The sequence below is a fragment of the Habropoda laboriosa genome, unplaced genomic scaffold, assembly GCF_001263275.1.
Source record: "Habropoda laboriosa isolate 0110345459 unplaced genomic scaffold, ASM126327v1 scaffold28, whole genome shotgun sequence".
NCBI classification, from domain to species: Eukaryota; Metazoa; Arthropoda; class Insecta; order Hymenoptera; family Apidae; genus Habropoda; species Habropoda laboriosa.
Window position 1 is genome coordinate 1,645,956 of NW_017100174.1, and position 19,681 is coordinate 1,665,636.

At 39.0% G+C, this 19,681-nt stretch overlaps 1 protein-coding gene across 1 annotated transcript in view; it reads left to right on the forward strand.

The window, feature by feature from the left end:
* LOC108578708 overlaps nt 1-19,681 on the forward strand; it is a gene marked incomplete at its 5' end in the record, with an annotated part of 71,461 nt that overhangs the window by 4,919 nt on the left and 46,861 nt on the right. The window contains 2 exons of the mRNA XM_017942086.1: nt 97-199; nt 3,917-4,178. Coding sequence (XP_017797575.1) covers nt 97-199; nt 3,917-4,178 — 365 coding nt within the window. The remainder of the gene's footprint in view (nt 1-96; nt 200-3,916; nt 4,179-19,681) is intronic.

Consider the following 19,681-nt stretch of genomic DNA (forward strand, 5'->3'; position numbering starts at 1 on the left):
TTGCGCCCCGCTCGTGAAGGGAAAACAATCCGGACAGAATTGCCGGGACGCTTACGGTGCCGGACCCGATTCAAACCGATTCACGACGATTTTCAGCGGAACAATTCAACTCGTACGTAACACTGAAGCTGCAGAATGTGAAGTCGACGACGGTGACGGTGAAAGGGGCCAATCCATGCTGGGAGCAAGACTTTCTTTTGTAAGTATACGTTTAGCATATCTGTATATAGCACGATTGAATGATAAGTTCGTCCTTCGTGTATCTCGTTGGAAGAGCATCAAGTGCATTATCTTTAGATGAAACATACACTGGTTGGGTAAAGTTTCTCGACCACTTGTCGATTTCGATTGATGTTACCTTCGAGTACCAATTTTTTCGCTGATCTGGAATTAATTGTATCGAGAGCGATGGCGATGCACGTTCCAGTAACTCACGCTTTAGAAAATTGAAAAATGTATAAGTATACGATATTTCGGTTCCTGAGTGAAAAAGTAATGGCAAATTTTTCGGGAGAAATTATGTTTATAATTATCGAGTTGGTGGAAGGAAGTGTTATTTATTATTAGAAGAAATATTAAAATATAAATATTAGACAAATATGAGAAGAAATATTAGATAAATATTAGAAGAAACATTACTCGAGTGCAAAAGATACTAAATTCACTCCCTTATGATCCCTACATTTCCAAATTAATTCCTATTAAAAAAACAGAGAAAAAAACATCCCAAAGAAACTTTCACTAAATATCAAAAATTTCCACAAACTCCCGTGTCGTACACCTCGCAACAGTTTTCCTCGACGTAGTCGTTCCTCGAAACGCGGCGTCGATGGATGAACGAACTTATTACTCAACCTGATACTACAGCAAAGGGCGAGTGAGGAGGATCGAGTCAGGGTTGAAGGGGTGGCGAATTTACGGCAACGCCTCGAGGATCGTTTCTAAGTTTCGAGTGTTTTCCACGATTCTGTTCTTCGGAACAGAAATGAAAAAGAAAGAAAAAAGCAGCAAAAAAAAAAAAAGAACGAACAGACAGATAAAACGAGAGAGAGAGGGAGGGCAAAGAATGTTTCAATTTCGAATTTAAATTTCGAGATTCGAACTTGACGATCCAGAGCGCGGAGTTACAACCTCGGAACGATTGTACGACTCGCGAGACGAACTTTTCCTGTCTCCCAACGGTAATACCCGGTGGGCAGCGGAGCAGCGTTGAATAAAAATGATAAGGGCTCGGAGAGAGAGTGTGAGAGAGAGAAATTGACGAGGTCCGGAGTGTGCGCGTTATCGGGCCGTCGTTCATTACTGAGTTTGCGTCGAGGCTCCGGGAAACGTGGAGTTTCACGATCGACTATCGAACCCCCTTAAGAGGTAATCCGATCCATAGCTGATATATAAATAGGTGCTTAGCCAGCACAATGGGATAGCGGCGATTAGCTAATCGCAAGTTGTGTTTCGCGTTTTAATCTTCTTTATCTACCTTTCTACCCTTTTCTCCACTCTTTTCATTTACTTCGTTCCTCTTCATTTTAAACCGTTTCCACCACTCTCTCTCTCCTTCTCTCTCTCTCTCTATATATATATGTATGTATATGTACGTTTCACCCTTCGGTGATATTTTCCGTTCGAGTATCGATTTTCTCTTCGCTCTTCCTTCTCACGTCGACAAAAGCGGACTTCGTTTTTTGCCCGCGCTCGAGCGCTAGCCGCGGTATAATTATGCTTTGGAATAATTTTGTCGACGCCCTTTACCGGCCGCGCTTTATCATTCCGGTATTATCACCGGTGGTGTACGTGAGGTACCCTGGCGATACACCGCGGAATATCATCTTATTTATAAAAAGGAGAACGCCGCCTGGGATGTAATATTCGAGTATTTGCGGTTCGCTCTTTATTATTAGCCAGGTTTTCATACCAGGTGTGTACATCTACCTCTCGCCAGCATCCGGTTTATTCACGGGAAACTTGGATTCTTCAATGAAACTTCCTACGGTGTGGTTTTATTTTTGTTTATTACGCGCGTTAGCTTGAGAGACCGGCATGCGTCTAAGTAGGGAGAAAAGTCGATTTGTACGAAAATTCTTTTTTTTTTTAAATCACCCCCAAGTTTTCCGATTAAAAGTCCGCGAAATGCGGAATTTTTAGATTTTTATTATAATATGCGAATTGGTTGAGAATATTTTGGAAAATACCTCGTCTTATTTCTAAACTACGTGTCACAGAGCTGTCACGTTTCGTCAACTTCTAGATCTCATCTAGACACGCGTGAAAGAGCGCATATTTCAATTTTAACGAAAATTGGACATACCAGATTTCTGACCGCAGATTTGATGTTACGTCGCGTTGAAAATAAAGCTCGCGCAAGTTTCGCGGAATACTATGATCCACGTAAATCCCGCGGTGGTGACGAGAGCGAGAGAGAGAGAGAGAGAGAGAGAGAGAGAAGAATCGCGTGGCTAAAGGGAAATCTGTCTATCAACGAACAAGATTAACAGCGTGGCAGGCGGTCGGGGAGAAAATGATAGAAATACCGAGTGAAATTGCGACGACAAGCGGGTGTCTTTCTCTCGAGGAGAAGTTTTTCACGTGAAATCCCTTACTCGACTCTGCTTCGCGACGAAAGCTCGCGGTCGGTTTTCCGTTTCTACCAGTCTTACCGTACGTTTCTAAAGACGAACGAGGTCTATCAAGTTGTGCCAAGTTATGCAACGTTATGAACGTGATCCGCATCTCTGGCTCGATACGTCTCCCTATAGATATAAACGCGTATTCGACGATAGAAAAAAAAAAGACGAAAACCGAACGAAAAGTGGTGAGACGATTGTTTCGAGTGAAAAAAAGAAAAATAGATTTTTGGTTTAGTTTGCTCCGTTGACGCGAGAATAGAGAGCGCGTCAAGTGGTCGAGACGAAGAACACGCTATTGATCGAGCGTCTAAAATATATAAAGGAGGACGATTGCAAGTCGCGGCGGTAGAAAATAGGAGAATTTTGGATCTTAGCTTTTTGAAATATCCCTACTGGCGCCGTTAAATCCTCACTTGCCAAGTTGCGAACCTTTAACCTACTTTTCCTTTGACGCCCGGTCTCTCTACGTGTGCCCGGCTCGCATTTAAATCGTATTTATTTAACCTGTGACGAAATCACCCGTCCGAAAATAAGAATCCCCGTTCATGTACCGATCGATTTCCCTCGATTTAGAGCACATCTATTGATTGTACTAATAATGCTACTACTAAAGGTCTATTCATATTTGTACACTCGATTTTTATCACGCCGGAGAAGAAATAATCAGTTTTAATTAAATTTCATATTTTGCGATGTAACCAATTTTTAGGCACAAAGTGTGACAAATGTCTAGGTTGAACGTAACGTAGATAGCAAACGTAACGAGAATAGTACGAATTTTTCCTTTCGAAAGCTACAGAGAAGCGGAAAAGATCGATCGATCGAGTTACTGGATCGTGATTCGAATTCGAATCTCCTATTTGCCAGATCACCATCGTAACTAATTAAATCTTCCAATTACTCGACCAATTGTTTCTTCCTAAGTCTAACGTATAACCCATTCTTTCTCCGAGATACCTGATCAGATCCTTAAAGATCCTTCTCCTAATCTCTGCTCTTACTCATTGATTACTACTTGATTACTCTTCACTCGTAGAATGTAGCTATCTATAACTCTGTCATCCCTCGTGTTTCAACCCTCCTAATCCCACTCCCTTTAAAACATCCAGCCAAATCCATTCACCCTCTACGTAGAACTCTACATAATTTTCTCTCCCTTATTTCACTCCCCACTCCCTCTGTTTCAATTTTTATCCTTACTCTTTCTGTATGATAAAACGAGTTCTCACCAGGTTCCGAAGAAATGAATCGAAATCCGTTAACGTTGAACATGGAATTTCTCTGTTATCTAGCGAAACGAACGACATAAACACGGGCCTTCTGGTGGAGGTCTGGTGCAAGGGTTTCCTGTGGGACCGTTTCTTGGGCTACTACTACGTCCCATTATCAGAAGTGTCCTACATAAATGAGGTAACGTCTAAGCAGTCCTACAATACTACCACCGGCACGGTATCGACAGGGAAACAAGAACAACAACAACAACAACAACACATATCCCTCGACAGCATGCGCGACACGAACAGCAATACACAGCAACCAGACATCACCAACACGGTACACTAATTGATACATGCAACCTACCTTACCTAGATTTCTAGTCCTTAGCTGCACCATTTCAGATTAATTCCTAAACATGCATGGAACTACTGGCTGTCATATTTTGGAACGCGCTGCGGCAAAATCACGATTACACTGACGACGGGACGCGACGCTAATGGTAGGGGTGTTCCGTATTATTTTGGGGATCGATTAGAACCTGTGTCCCTATATTCCGCACACACACACACGACGTCGCCGCTCTTATCACAGCACAGACACGATTTCACTGTTTTTGTGTGTGTGTGTGTGTGTATGTATATCGAGGATCGTGTATATTAAACGAACACCTGGTCGTTTATTCACAGGATGTGTATGATGGATCGTTAGAATAGAAGCTACCTAGAGAACGCGAAAGAATACCGAAGGAATAGAGTGCATATTTATGATAACAGTGGTATACGCGCGGTAGTTTGGCCAACCGACCAATTCTAGTATTCGAGAGTTACCGCGCGAACGTGTCGCTAATCCTTAAGCAAGTGTATCCAAGGAGAATTTTCTTCTCTGGAGAGCTTTCGCGCGGAGCAGTATCTTATAATCAGCGCGGAGAAACTGCAATCGTAAAGTGGAGGGACCTTTAGCGACAAACGATTTCCACTTAACTTGTGATACAATGCATCGGGGAGACGTTATAACGTGGAGAAAGAGAGAGAGAGAGAGTTCTGTACTTTTTTCCTTCGACTTGAAGCAACGTTGTTAACGCGCGAGCGTGTACAGCGTTCATCTGAATTTGATGGAAAAAATTAATTGCCCCACGGGGAACGATACACCACGAAGCGTACAGTGTTTACCATTTAACTTGTAGCACGTGGGAATTGTTTTTAGAGAGATCCTCTTTGTCTGTTTTTCGTTGCTTTTTTTTTTCTTCGGTTTTTTCTACCACGGCAAAATCTAGTTTCTTTATCAAAGTTTCGACGCGTGTTCACGCGTCACAGCGAATTGGACGCAATCGCCGTGAGGAACGTAGCGCTAAAAGCGTCGCGAATTTTTTATTCGCAACCCGCAACCTCTCTGTCATCCCTTTCCCCTCTCGCCGCCGGTTCTCGTTATTTTTCCCGTGAATGGCACGCGACTCGTGCTTCATTGAGCATAAACTTTGCTTCGATTTTGTAACAGAGGAAAGGGAAAAGATGGAAGCGGGGGCACGGGAAAATACGGGCGTCGTGACATGTTTAAATGGCGTCGCGTGAGTGTTACTGATCGCGAAGGCTGTCCTTAAAAAAGAAAAAAATAGAGAGGAGGAAAAATGAAAAAAAAGGGAGTAATACACGTGCAACGGCCGGCTTAAAAAATCCCGTTCGATAGATCGGTGACACGATATCGAGGGCTCGCCCTCTCTCTCTATATCGTAGGCTTCTATAAAAAATTTTACGTCACTCTCTCGTGATAGCGAAGTTTCACAGGCTGTATAGTGTGTGTGTGTGTGCTGTGGGATTAGAGGAGGAAAGAGGGACTTTCGGTATTTATGCCAGTGCTTAACTGTGCCGGCGATACTTAACGCGAAGATTAAGTGTGCAGTTAAAGATTTGATTAAATATCGATCATCGGTAATTTCTAGTTGGAACAAGCTCTTCTTTTCTTTTTTTTACAACGAACATTTTTCTCTCGTGTTTTAGTACGATCTTGCCTTTTTTCGTCTCTATTTTTATGGTAATTTTATGGGATAGACAGCGAGGTGTCGAGGTTTGATATGGTAATAGGACGAATGAAAAGTCGACTTTTCTCTACTTTAACGCAGCATACGTTGCGACGATATGCATACAGTTCCCCGTAGTTTGCTCATACTTTGAAAAAGTAACTCTCCTCCCTTCAACGTCTGAATAATTACTCAGCTATTAGCGTTGACGACTGTACTCGTTTAGAATTGACAAGTTGTACCGTAAGGAGGGAACTGTTTGAATGCGAAATTGTAGTTTTCTCAAGGACGATACTCTGCAAAGGGGGGTAGCAAATCGAGAATAAGAACTAGATCAATTTATTCCACGATCTTTCTGAAAATTTCTCTACTCGACACGCTCGTTTCCATAAATACCCCGCGTTGTTCCACGTTGTTCAGAAAATTCACCCTCCTCCAATCATTATCCCCGTCCGCTTTAGCAAACAGCCTTGGAAACCGCGAAGAAAAATACCCGTTCACGTGTAACAATTATTCGAAATCAACGACTTGTCACTCGTGTTCCCGCCGCCTTATCGACATCAGATAGTTGGAAAGTCGACGTTACGGAATAATCTCGGGGATCGATGAGTGAAGAACACGCTAGGAATTCCAACGCGGTACATATAGTACATAGATATACACATATATGTACAGATTGTGAAGGAAGAAACGTAACGATATCGACCGTGATTGCTGTCGGACGGTTCGGTTTTGTTTCGACGGAAGTGTTGATCCCCTTCTGTTCCCGATCGAACGAATATCGCGCGTGGCGTCGAGTGGATCATCGAAACGACTTGATATTCTCGCGGAGAACGCCGTACGAGTGGCGGCCGTGCGGCGCACGTGAAATGAAACTGAAACGAGTGTTTACACATCGAACGAACCAACCCCCGGCGAATCAATTGACGCCGGTTGTACGATTCGATGGAAGTGTGTAACGAGTTTTAGGTTAGCCTCCATGATGTCGCCGATGCGCCGGATTGGTCTGTGCATTCGGTCCAGCCTCTGGTCGATAATGCGATTACCGGTGGACACCGATGTTTGTCTCCCTGTGACCGTCTCGCGTATGGTCAAATAAAATCTGTTATATCTTGGAACTTCCGTCTGAAGGAAATCACCGGGCTTCTGCTTGGTCGGGGATTAATTCGATTGCCGGCGTAAAAATCTCGTTCTCCTATCTGGATGGGGACGCCTCTAATGGCTGTTTCGAATAAGAAATTCGCTCGAACGTCAGCTTTTATTTATTTATTTAGTTTATTTTTACGCCGACGTTAGTTTGCGAAGATAAGTGAGCACTGCGATACTACACGAGCACGACATATTTAAAATGAGAAAATTACGAGACTTTGTCAATGTGTTACGAAGGAGCGGGGAGAAACATTGAAGAAATTTAAATTTTTTATTGAAGTTTTAATTGGATATTTGTAGAATTTTTACTGTTAAGAGTTTAATGCTTTGCAGCGACGATGATTGAATGTAATAATAATTTTGAGGAAATTCGCAATGCTGAAATAACTCTTGTGCAGCTTTAACAAAGTATAAAAGGTTCTCTGTGAACACACTTTTCTCTATACGACACTGATTAACACGATAAGTCTCTCCTTTCTCTATATGGATCATTCATACCCCTATTCGCTAGGAAAACTCTTCCTTCCACCTCTTCATTTTCTCCTACCGCACACGCGCGCCATTTTCGGGGTTTCCCCGCTACAAACAGCCATCGCGTCGCTGGTCCTCGCAAAAGAGTCTGATTGCGTCTCTAATTTTCTCTTCTCTGGCCTTCTTCCTGCTCTTCTTAAAATACTGCATGCAGAGGGCAACATTTTACGATACTACATATTAACAAAATAATAAAATATTGATAAATAAGGTATAAATCGAAAATATAAAAAGTATAAAAGTATCAGTAGCACTGCGTCAAAGCGGAACGCCCGAAACAGCAAAAAAGGAGCACGTTTAATTAACAAGATCGCGAATCGCCTTAATTCCGTTTCACCCTAAGCATGATTCTTCGATAATTGGAAAGCTAAGATAGCATCTGATCCGATTTATCACGAACGATCGCTGTTCCGATTCCTTTATCTCTCATCTGCTTGCCATCGATGGTTCGCAGCGTTTCTTGCTAATTCGGTAGAGTAACGATATGATCGAACGAGTAATTGCTGTATTGTAACAGCGTAAGTTTCCACGTAGATGCGATTTCCTTCTTCCAAGTTTATTCCACTTTGTCCCTTCTCCGCGAAGCCGGGGAACTTTTCGACAGCGGATAAACGAATTGGCCGCAAGAATGGAGAACGAAGCTAGTCGAAAAAAAGGGAGAGAGAGAGAGAGAGAGGTACGATTGAGAAAACCTACTTAGCGTTACGAAGGAATTACGTTTTTGAAAGGGACAATGGCTTAAGTAATTGGCCTTTTCACCGACGAAAATCACATCAACGTATCGCGTTAGCCGAGTGAAACACGGCCGAGCAGTCCGTTTATACGTGGAAGACCCCTTTCACATCGGTGACACACAGGTGAACCCGGATAGATACAACCGGGCATACTGGCCGTCATAATCGATCCCAGAATTAGATTCCCTGCGTGTTAATGTCGCAGTACACGCGAGCCAATAGGTCGTCGATCACAGCCTATTTTTTGTTCCTTCTTTCTCCCTTTTTTTCGTGTACCGTCCCTTTCAATGGAGGAACATCGCGGACTTCCGGTTTTCAACTGTGACATTAAGGCTAGATCACACTTGGGCAAAACTGGGTGAACCAAAGTGCAGAGGAGCACTGAGAAGTTTGACGGAACCGAGTACAGTAAATTCTCTACACGAGTCAGTAAGTTTGGATTCTACAAGTGACAGTATAGATGGTCCTACGCCTAGGTCTGCGTCATTGCTGCGCCCATGTTATCTCGCTCGCAGTCAGTCAGGCGTGTAACGCTACCCCAGTCGGTTTCCTTTACGAGATTTCACGGCTCCACAAATCATAATAGAAAAATATAATTTCTTTAATTTTACTTTTTTTCATCTGGAATTTTTTTTAACATGTTGGTGAGATTTTTCTGATGAAAATGATATCAAACACGATATAATTTGAACAACATTTACTTATTAACACGTTCACTGTCGCGCCAGATTTACAGGTTGCTGTCAGACGGGCACAAGAAAATATATTTTAAGCATAGGATTATAGTATTATGCTTTATTAGAGTCGGCCTACCACCACGTAAAAAAAAAAATGTAGGGTCGATTCCACAACTGTCAGTAAAATGTAGGGTCGATTCGACAAGTGTCAGTAAAATGTAGGGTCGATTCGACAAGTGTCAGTAAAATGTAGGGTCGATTCGACAAGTGTCAGTAAAATGTAGGGTCGATTCCACAAGTGTCAGTAATGTGTAGGGTCGATAGCAGCAGAAAAGCTGCTAAACAATTAGAATTAAATGTAACGATAGAAATTATTGCAATAATGCAAAGATGCAATTGAAAAATCGCAGAAAAGTCTGATATAAATGTTTGAAAAGTAAAATATATAAGATGAGATACAGTATCTTACCACGTAATGTAACTTTTTATTGTGTAACATATTAAAAACACTGTTTGGGAAAAATTTGTCACAGAATTGCATTTCTTATTTAATCTTCCTTTACTGCTACTTCTTGTGAAATTTTATGTCAGAAAATTGAAGAAATTCTTCTTTGTGTTTCGTAGGCAATTGATTGCTAATTTGCTATTGACATATCGATGTTAAAATTTGATGTTAAATGGGACTTTCATATCTACCATAGAATCTGAATAATTTTTCAAGGTATTTTATTAAGAAACGCGCACATAGTGTTCAATTTTCTATCTTAGAATTAACTTACTTTATCTTACGAACTACTTAAAGTTCAAACTTTCAACTGTGTGTGAGAATCAGAGTGTCGACGGGTACGCGTAGTTCTTAGCTTGGTATCCTTTTGCAAAAGTGAGAATTTTCTTTGGAAAAGGATACCAATTACCAGGTCCCACCACGAGGAGGTGACTACGCAAGGGACCCGACAAAAACACATGCCCTACTGGCAGCTCTCTATCTTCAGAGACACGCGTTTCTCATTTGTAGCAAAAGGAATTTTATCGAAAATTCTTAATGGGACAAATTCGCGAAAGAACCAACGAGCGTACACGACGTAATTATTCTAAGAATATCGCGCGCTATTCGTAGACAATTACGTCGTGAAAAAGCTCGAAGGATCTGAGTGATCGAGAATTGATATTCGCGAGAAGATTATTATTCTGTGTTTAGTATAGACGATAGTAAAAATGCAGAAGGTAGTTTTGTTAATTATGCTAGAAATGAGTCGCGTGTCTCTGTAAGAAAGCGCTCACATGGTATTCGGTACAATTTTCTATCTTAGAATTACTTATTTTATTTTACGAACTAGTTAAAATTAAAACGCACGCATCCCACGACGTGTAAAATATCTTCCAACTTATTTTATCTTATGAATTACTTAAAGTTAAGATTCGCTTGGTTCACATTCTCATACTTTACAGTGGCTTATTTTATAATACACGCGTATGGCACTCTGTACAATTTTCTATACATTCTTCATACAGAAATTTAGATTAAAATTAGTAGGGAAGGGAAATATCTGAAAAGAATAATTTTTAATATATTAATTAAATAGAAGGAATTTATTTGCGAGTCAAATTTACAGTTCTAAACTGCAGAATTCGTCAAAGTATATAATTTCTCAATTTCTAATGATTTTTGGGGTATTAAAGCAAGTATGTTTATTACTTCGAACTTCGAGAGACATGTTCAACCGTTCGTTGTGAACGATTGTCAATATTATGAAATACCTAAATTTTTTTGAAATATACCTATCAAACTTTCATCAAAATCTGATTCTGATGTTCAATGTGTTAGTGAATAGTTGAAGAAAATGAATATTCCAACTAAAGTACATAATATGAAATTCTGAAATTACTGAAAATGAATAAATTTGATTATTTCTAACGAATAAATAGTGTATACCTGAAATATTTCTCTACAAATATTTAATTAATAAAGAAAAAGATGCGACTCACCACTTACCACACAGCTGGACATTGTAACATAGATTTCGTTGCATCTGTTATCCTCTCAGATCCATCGAACTTTTGAAATTCCCTCAGTGAAGCATTTGCATCCTCCAAGCATCGAATTTTGGTTCCACCACACAGTTTTGAGTCCTCCAAGCCTTGAATTTGGTTCCACCAGTGGTCCAATGTCAGTTTGAATGACCCAATGTCAGTTTGAATGACCCAATGTCAGTTTGAATGACCCAATGCCAGATTTGAATGATCCAAAGCCAAACTGAAAGACCCAAAGCCAGTTCGAATGACCCAATGTCAGATTGAATGACCCAAAGCCAGATTTGAATGACACAAAGCCAGAGTTGAATGACCCAAAGCCAGAGTTGAATGACCCAAAGCCAGAGTTGAATGACCCAAAGCCAGAGTTGAATGACCCAAAGCCAGAGTTGAATGACCCAAAGCCAGAGTTGAATGACCCAAAGACCCAATGCCAGATTGGAAGACCCAATGCCAGATTGAGAGACCCAAAGCCAGACTGAAGGACCCACCAGACTTAGGAAGCTGTGGAAGTGTCGCGCGAAATTGTGTACGGATCGCGATTTCTTTTAAGTGTAGTTTAATTCGTTGAATTTTATTTAGTACCCGAAATCGCGAATTTTTACCATCCTCCATTTTCTCATGTAGTCCATTTTAGATGGGGTATTTAGCAAAGGTTTAAGGGAGGTATCAACTGAACGCTCTGAAAAAAAGAAAAGCAAAGAAAGAAAAAGGGATGAAGCTATTATGAAACGCGGCGCGACGTAATAAATTCTCGTATCGATCGAAAGTAATGGGCATTCGTAGTGAAAATTGACTCTATTAAGAATTAACGCGGTATACTATTGGGATACTCTAATAATGGGAGGGCGTTTGCACCTTTAGTGCAGTAGAGTTCGGATGTGAACTCACATCCTTTGATTTCTTCTTCCAAGTTTTGGTAGTTCAGCTTCAAACATGCACATGCACACACATATATAACCAATCACCAAACCCTCAAAAAATTCACTCACAGTTCGCAGACAGGCAGCTGGGCTCTGCAATGTCGATTTCGTTGCATCCTTCCTTCCTTCCTTCCTTCCTCTCAGATGGTCATCCTTCCTCCAAGCGTTGATTTTCCAAGACTCACAAACTCACGAATTGTGAGTCACTGTGGAATGGGCGACGCGAAAAGTGCTTCGAAACGCGATTTATTTAGAGAGGGAGAAACCGCGAATTTATATTACTTTAGACTCTACTATCGAACAAAACTTTGATAGAACGCGAGTGAAGAAGTATGAAATAAACGCGAGTAAATTGAATAAAAAGCAAAAACGCGAATTGGGAGGAAATATCAGATAAACGCGGAAAAATATGCAATAATAAGTCGAACTAGGGATGAAGCTATTATTTCAATACGCGATTCACTGACTCTAATATTTTGAAAAATTGAAAACTTCTCGTAAAAATCGATTATTAATTGCGAAACACTAGTGAGACGGTTTAATTAGGGGCAGCACAATATATAACACAACTAACTACCCATATCACCAGAAAAAAAACCCATTTTTGTCACTCACAATTCGAAGATTAGGCAGCTGGGCTCTGCAATGTCGATTTCGTTGCATCCTTCCTTCCTTCCTTCCTCTCAGATGGTCATCCTTCCTCCAAGCGTTGATTTCCCAAGACTCACAGACTCACACTTTGTGAGTCACTGTGGAATGGGCGACGCGAAAAGTGCTTCGAAACGCGATTCATTTAGAGGGGGAGAAATCGCGAATTTATATTACTTTAGACTCTACTATCGAACAAAACTTTCATAGAACGCGAGTGAAAAATTGAAAGAAAGTATCAAATAAACGCGAGTAAATTGAAAGAAAAGCAAAAACGCGAATTGGGAGGAAATAGTTAAACGCGGAAAAATATTCAATAATAAGCGAACTAAGGATGAAGCTATTATTTCAATACGCGTTGCACTGACTCTAATATTTATCAAAATTGAAAATTGATTTATCACGGTAAACTACTTGGACGGTTTAATTAGGGGCATAGTGCAACGAGTACAGTGCACTCGTTGCAAATCAGCTCACAATATACAATTCAATAATGTAACTAACTACTTAACATGCAAAATTCATGCAACTCCTGCGAAGAATTAGATTAGTAAATCACAATTCATGAAACAAATTCAAAATTCATTTTTCAATAGCATAGAAAATATCATAAATACTGAAAGAAAATTAAATTATAGATTGCTGGAAGAAAAGTACATATTAAATTTAGAAATAACCTGTAACGAAAATTTATTTCATTAATGGACAGCTGAAACGCCGAAATATTTTCATTAGGCAACCTCTCAAATTCATTTCGATATCCTATTCGACAAGTACGAAGAACAACAATAACAAACTGAAATCTCGATTTCCCTAAACCCTCAAAACAATCTCGAAATACGTTCGATAATAATTTTCTCGCGTGTATTAACGACCCGAAGGATTATTTAAATTTATTTCAAGCAAAAAGTAGCAGTAGTTCAGTAGTAAATAGTGGACTATTAGACTTTGAATAGTCCAAGTTTAAGTTTTAATAATTAGAAAAATTAGAAAAATTCAAAGCAGAGTATTCAAAGTCTAATAGTAAGTTTGAGAAAGAAATTTTGAGAGAAGGTAGTTGAGTGTGTATAGGGTGGACATAGGCTGCTAGCCAGAAGCCCTCGACCACCCTACCCACGTCTCAGTACCCTCAGATCAAAATTACGCGAAGTGTCTAGGGCCCAGTATAAAGGGTAAATGATTTCGCGGGAGCTCGCGGGTCTATTTATACCTGTGGTACCCCTTCCCCAAAATCATTAGCAAAGTCGTTAATAATTCGGGCGGGAATCGACTATTTTTCGCGGGAAACGGACTACTTTGCGCGGGAATCGACTACTTTTCGCGGGAAACGGACTACTTTGCGCGGGAATCGACTACTTTTCGCGGGAAACGGACTACTTTGCGCGGGAATCGACTACTTTTCGCGGGAGATCGGTCACTTTTCGCGGGAAATCCTTCGTTTTTCGCGGGAATCAATTATTATTCGCAGAAAATCACCGATTCTTTCGTAATTCTATTTTGCATTCTATTGTAATGTTATAATAACGTATAATTTATTAATTCTCACAATTTTTTGGTATAAATTTATACTTCTAACAATTTGTTACAAAATTACATATAACAATTTATGCGTTTTTACAAGTTTCTTCAATGGAAACGTACGTTTTAACGTTCTCGTTACTTACTCGTGCTTAAATTAATTTCGTAAGGATTAAAAATCAGGTTGACCTGTGGTCGTAGATTAAAAATAGCCATAGTACAGCTGAATTTATCGTGTTAAATATTTCTTTTTACACGAATGAAAAATGTATTCAACGTTTGTCTGTTATAATATCGTGAAATGAATTATATTACACATTTTCTCTATTCACACTGAATTTAAAGATTATAACGATTAAAAATCAAGTTGACCTGTGTTCATTTATCAAGAATAATCATAATAAAGCTGAAATTATTGTGTTAAATAATTTTTTTAATACGAATTAGGAATTTATTCAACGTTTGCTTGTTACTACTTGTTACAGTATACTGTCTCGCAATGTAAATTTAAGTAAATTAGGTTGAACTGCACAGAAAATGCACAGAACTGCACAAATAATTTATTTCATGGTATTGTAACAAGCAAACGTTGAATACATTTTTCATTCGTGTAAGAAGAATTATTTAACACGATAAATTTAGCTGTACTATGGTTATTTTTAATCTACGACCACAGGTCAACCTGATTTTTAATCCCTACGAAATTAATTTAACCACGAGTAAGTAACGAGAACGCTAAAACCTATGTTTCCATTGAAGAATATTGTAAAAACGTATAAATTGTTATATGCAATGTTATAACAAATTGTCGGAAGTATAAATTTTTAATAAAATTGTGAAAATTGATAAATTATACCGTGTTACGATATCGGAAATCTCCCGCGAAAATCTCCCGCGAAAATTTCCCGCCTGACCTAACCGACGATTTTGCTAATGACTTTGGGGAGAGGGTACCGCAGGTATATAAGGACCCGCCGATGTCCCGCGAAATCATTTACCCTTTATACTGGGCCCTAGACACTTCGCGGCGTATTTTGACCTGAAGGTTCTGAGATGTGAATAGAGTGGTCGGGGGCTACTAGCTAGTCTATGTCCACCCTGTACACACTCAGCCTTCTTGTAACACTTGTATACATTAGAATCAATTAGAATTTCTATTACTAATTATTAAACAAATTTTAACAATTACCGGCACTCGCTAGGCACGTAATATCAGACTTTAAATACTCGACTTCGAACTTCGGTTTAGTCATAATTCTATTAATGTTATAATAACGTATAATTTATTAATTTTCACAATTTTATTATTAATTTATACTTCCAAAAATTTGTTAAAACATTACATATTATTATTTATACATTTTTGCAAGTTTCTTTGACAAATAAGTACGTTTCAACGATCTTATTACTTTCTCGTTGTGAAATCAAGTTCGGAGGATTAAAAATCAGGTTGACCCTTGGTCGTAAATTTAAAATAGCCATAGTGAAGGTGAAATTATTATTTTAAATAAATGTTTCTATACGAATTAAGAATCTATTCAACGTTTGTTTGTTGCAATACCGTGAAATAAATTGTATTATATATTTTCTCAGTTTAGACTGAATTTAAAGTTCGTAAGGATTAGAAATCAGGTTGACCTGTGGTCGTAGATTAAAAATAGCCATGGTGAAGGTAAAATTATTACGTTAAATAATTGTTTTTATACGAATTAAATATTTATTCAACGTTTATTTGTTGCAATACCGTGAAATAAATTGTATTATATATTTTTTCTGTTTACACTAAATTTAAAGTTCTGTTTACATGTTATAACAATTAGAATGTAGACGTTTTGCCGTTTCACGGTTTTTCCTCTGTTAATTATGTGTTTATAAATCATTTCAAACTAAAGCAGCACCATGCCCACCCTTAATTAAACCGTCTCAGTAGTTTACCGTAATTAATAATCTATTTTCGGAATTTATACGAGAATTTTTGAATTTTAGTAAATACTAGAGTCAGTGCATCGCGTATTGAAATAATAGCTTCATCCCTAGTCCGTTTATTATTGAATATTTTTACGCGTTTAACTTATGCTTCTCTCCAATTCTCGTCGCGTACTTTATTCAAATTTTCTTATATTCTAGAATCGAAAAAGATATGAATTCGCGTTGTTTTTTTTGATTCTTTCAATTTTTCTATTGCATTACGCATTATTGCAATAATTTCTATCGTTACATTTAATTCTAATTGTTTAGCAGCTTTTCTGCCTGCTATCGACCCTCCTTTTTACTGACACTTGTGGAATCGACACTAAATTTTTTTTTTTACGTGGACGTATGCCGACTCTATGTGATAAACAATTGGCAACCAAACGGTGGCTCGCTAAAGCGATATATTATGAAATTAAATTAATCACTCAATAAGTATTAACATTAGATTGTTTCCTCGATATGGCCATGATGGTCATCAGTGACTAGAGTGCCTCAAATGTTTAGAATAATTAAAATAAAATAAATGTTGTCAACTAAAAATTTTGAACGTCATAGCTAGCTAGACATAAAGCATAATACTATAATCCTATACTTAAAATGTATTTTCTTGTGGCCGCCTGACAGCAACCTGTAAATCTGGCGCAACAGTGAACGTGTTAATAAGTAAATGTTGTTCAAATTATATCGTGTTTGATATCATTGTTCAAATTATGTCGTGTTTTATGTCATTTTCATCAGAAAAATCTCGTCAATATGTTAAAAAAAATTTCGGGATAAAAAAACCTAAAATTAAAAAAGTTGATATTTAAATCGCTTGGTTGCCTCGACTCTCGTTTCATGCTTATCTTTTATTCTCTGTCCTTGGCTACGTTCGGCAAGCTATAAAGGTGGGAGCGAGGCTGGAAGACGTAGTCCCTGACTCTACGAGTGTCAGGTTTAGCTTCCTTGCGGTCTGACACTTGTGGAGAATATACTGTATATCGATGTACATATCTCGAAATGAGAATTACCGATTTTGATGAAATTTTGGGAGGTGGTGGATCTCGGAAAAATATTCGACTCTTATCTTTTTTATCGGCAATCGTCAACGTTGAAGGGGTGAAAAGCGATCTTAAAGTCGGGGTAGTATTAGGTTGGCAACTAACTTCTTTTTTATTCGTGATAAACTTATTCGTTGATTATTTTCATCGATCCATATATCACTCGAAAGATCTTAATTTTGCAATATTTTGACATAAATTTCTATCTCAATTTTGATATAATAAATTTGATATAATAATTACCAGCTTGATAAATATATTTACTCCAAAATCTCGAAATCTGTTAAAGATAGAGTAGTGGTATAAATTAACGAAATTCGTATTGGCCGCGCAAACAGATTTAAAAAGTAAGCGAAAAGCGACGTGGAAAAAAGTCTCGAGCAAACCTGACCGAACTGAACGTAAAATTTTCCGATTTCTCTCTGTCGCTTTTCCACCGCTTCGTTAAAGTGCACGACAAGCTTTAAATGCTATTCGATCAGGATGACTCCTGCTAGTGTGCGCGGTTGCATAAGATTGGAATTGGCCTTTATGCGGAAAATCGGTCGCGGAGCGTGGAACGATCGAAGTTTCGCGATGAGGCGGAGAAAAGTCGGAACTCGTAAAGGAACGAAACGTCTGCACGCGAAAGGTTCTGTTTGCGGTCAGAGAAGTCGTTCTCCCATTGTTCCCGGACCACGAAAATATCGGATTCTCGGTGTCTGTGTTCCGCTAGTGGCGCCCGATCGATTCGATATTCGGAAGGAAAACGCTCGTTTCCGTTCGAAATCGAACACGGCCCCTCGGACTAATTGTTTGTCGGAAAAGTGAGAAAACCGTGTCCGACGATGGCCTCGGCGATTTACCACTCGGGATTTTGCAATTCATATTATGGTAACGAGCTCGCTATTAATAATTAACGGCGGATGTTAACGATGCCGGGGAAACGTAATTTCATTTATCGCCCTGTTCTGTTCGCTATTTTCTTCTTGGTTCGCCGTAAAACATATATACATATATACCAGGGAAAACTCAGCGATATCGATTTGCATATAAAGTAAGTTGGCCGGCTACTTAGAAGTCGTATGACAAATTGGCCGTGTGGAGCAATTTTACGCGGCAAATGGATACGTTCTTTACCGCGGCGCCCAGGAACGATTGTTTTAATGCATCTCGATGGGCTGTAACGGGTACAGAGAAAAAAGAGAAGAAAACTGCATTTCTCGATCGTGATTTTATGGCTGGTAATAATGCTCGTTTCACTTTGTAACGTATCGTACGTACGAGTTATACAATACAGAAACGTGATACGTGTATGAATTAAACAGAGATAGTTTCACAAATCGCAATAAACGATTACCCCCCCGAAAAAAGAGGTTTCTCACTAATTACTGTTTTCGAGTGATTTGTTCGGTTTTAAATTTGTCTCTCCCCCGAAGAACCTTTCTCCTCGTGGCAATTCTAATCCTTTCTCGTTCGATATTTTTTCTTCTTCTTCTACGTGATCTTTGAAACAAAAGGTGTGAAATCCACGATGATATTAAGGTCCATTACCTCTCGAATCTTCGGCCCGTTCTCCGAGGTTGTTCAACCCTCCCATAGATATTTTCCTAGGAAGAATTTCCACCTAACAATTCCTTTATCTCCCTTTCTTTCTTCATTTGTGGCAATTCTAATCCTTTCGCGTTCGATATTTTTTCTTCTTCTTCTACGTGATCTTTGAAACAAAAGGTGTGAAATCCACGATGAAATTAAGGTCCATTACCTCTCGAATCTTCGGCCCGTTCTCCGAGGTTGTTCAACCCTCCCGTAGATATTTTCCTAGGAAGAATTTCCACCTAACAATTCCTTTATCTCCCTTTCTTTCTTCATTTGTGAGATACGGTCCAGTGCACTTTCATACGACGATAAAAGGGAATTCATGCTAATTAAATTGGACGGCTTCTTTATCTAAGGGAGACGAACAGAAGAAACGGGAACGTGACTATCCTTGCATCCAACAAAAGTATCATTCCCCTACTCCCCTCTCCGCACTTTTTAAATTACTATATCTGCTGCGAAAGCCTTTTTCTGTTATCAGACGTTTCAATCTTCGTCGTATTTCAATTGCATAATCGAACATTGATCTTCGATTAAAAATAACTTTATGCTTCTATCAGCTTCTTACTCCGTCTCGTAATTTCCCTGCAATATCGAGGAATATTCGGTTATAACAATATTCAGTTCGTCCCGTAACTCGATCAATATTTTTAAAGCGGAAGCGAATTTAATGCGATCACCGGAGAATCGCGGAGTCACGTGATTCACTGGCAATCTCGCGAAGAATTATCTCAGCGTCGTTATTTCTCTTCAACGGCAAAGAAAAGAATTCAGACTGAAATTAGAGAAAGAAAATTAGGGCTTCGAAAAGTACATAATTCTTCTACAAATAGCTTCTTCAAATTTTATTATCTGCCGATTAATTCTCGAGTACTTATACGGCATCCATCGTCTTGAGCGGATTTATTTAATTTAAACCCTATGTAACTCTAAAAATTTTCTCATAATACCACACCAAAAAAAAAAAGAACTTGAAATTTCTCGAATACGTAAGGATCAGAAAAATCAATTTTTTTTTTCGA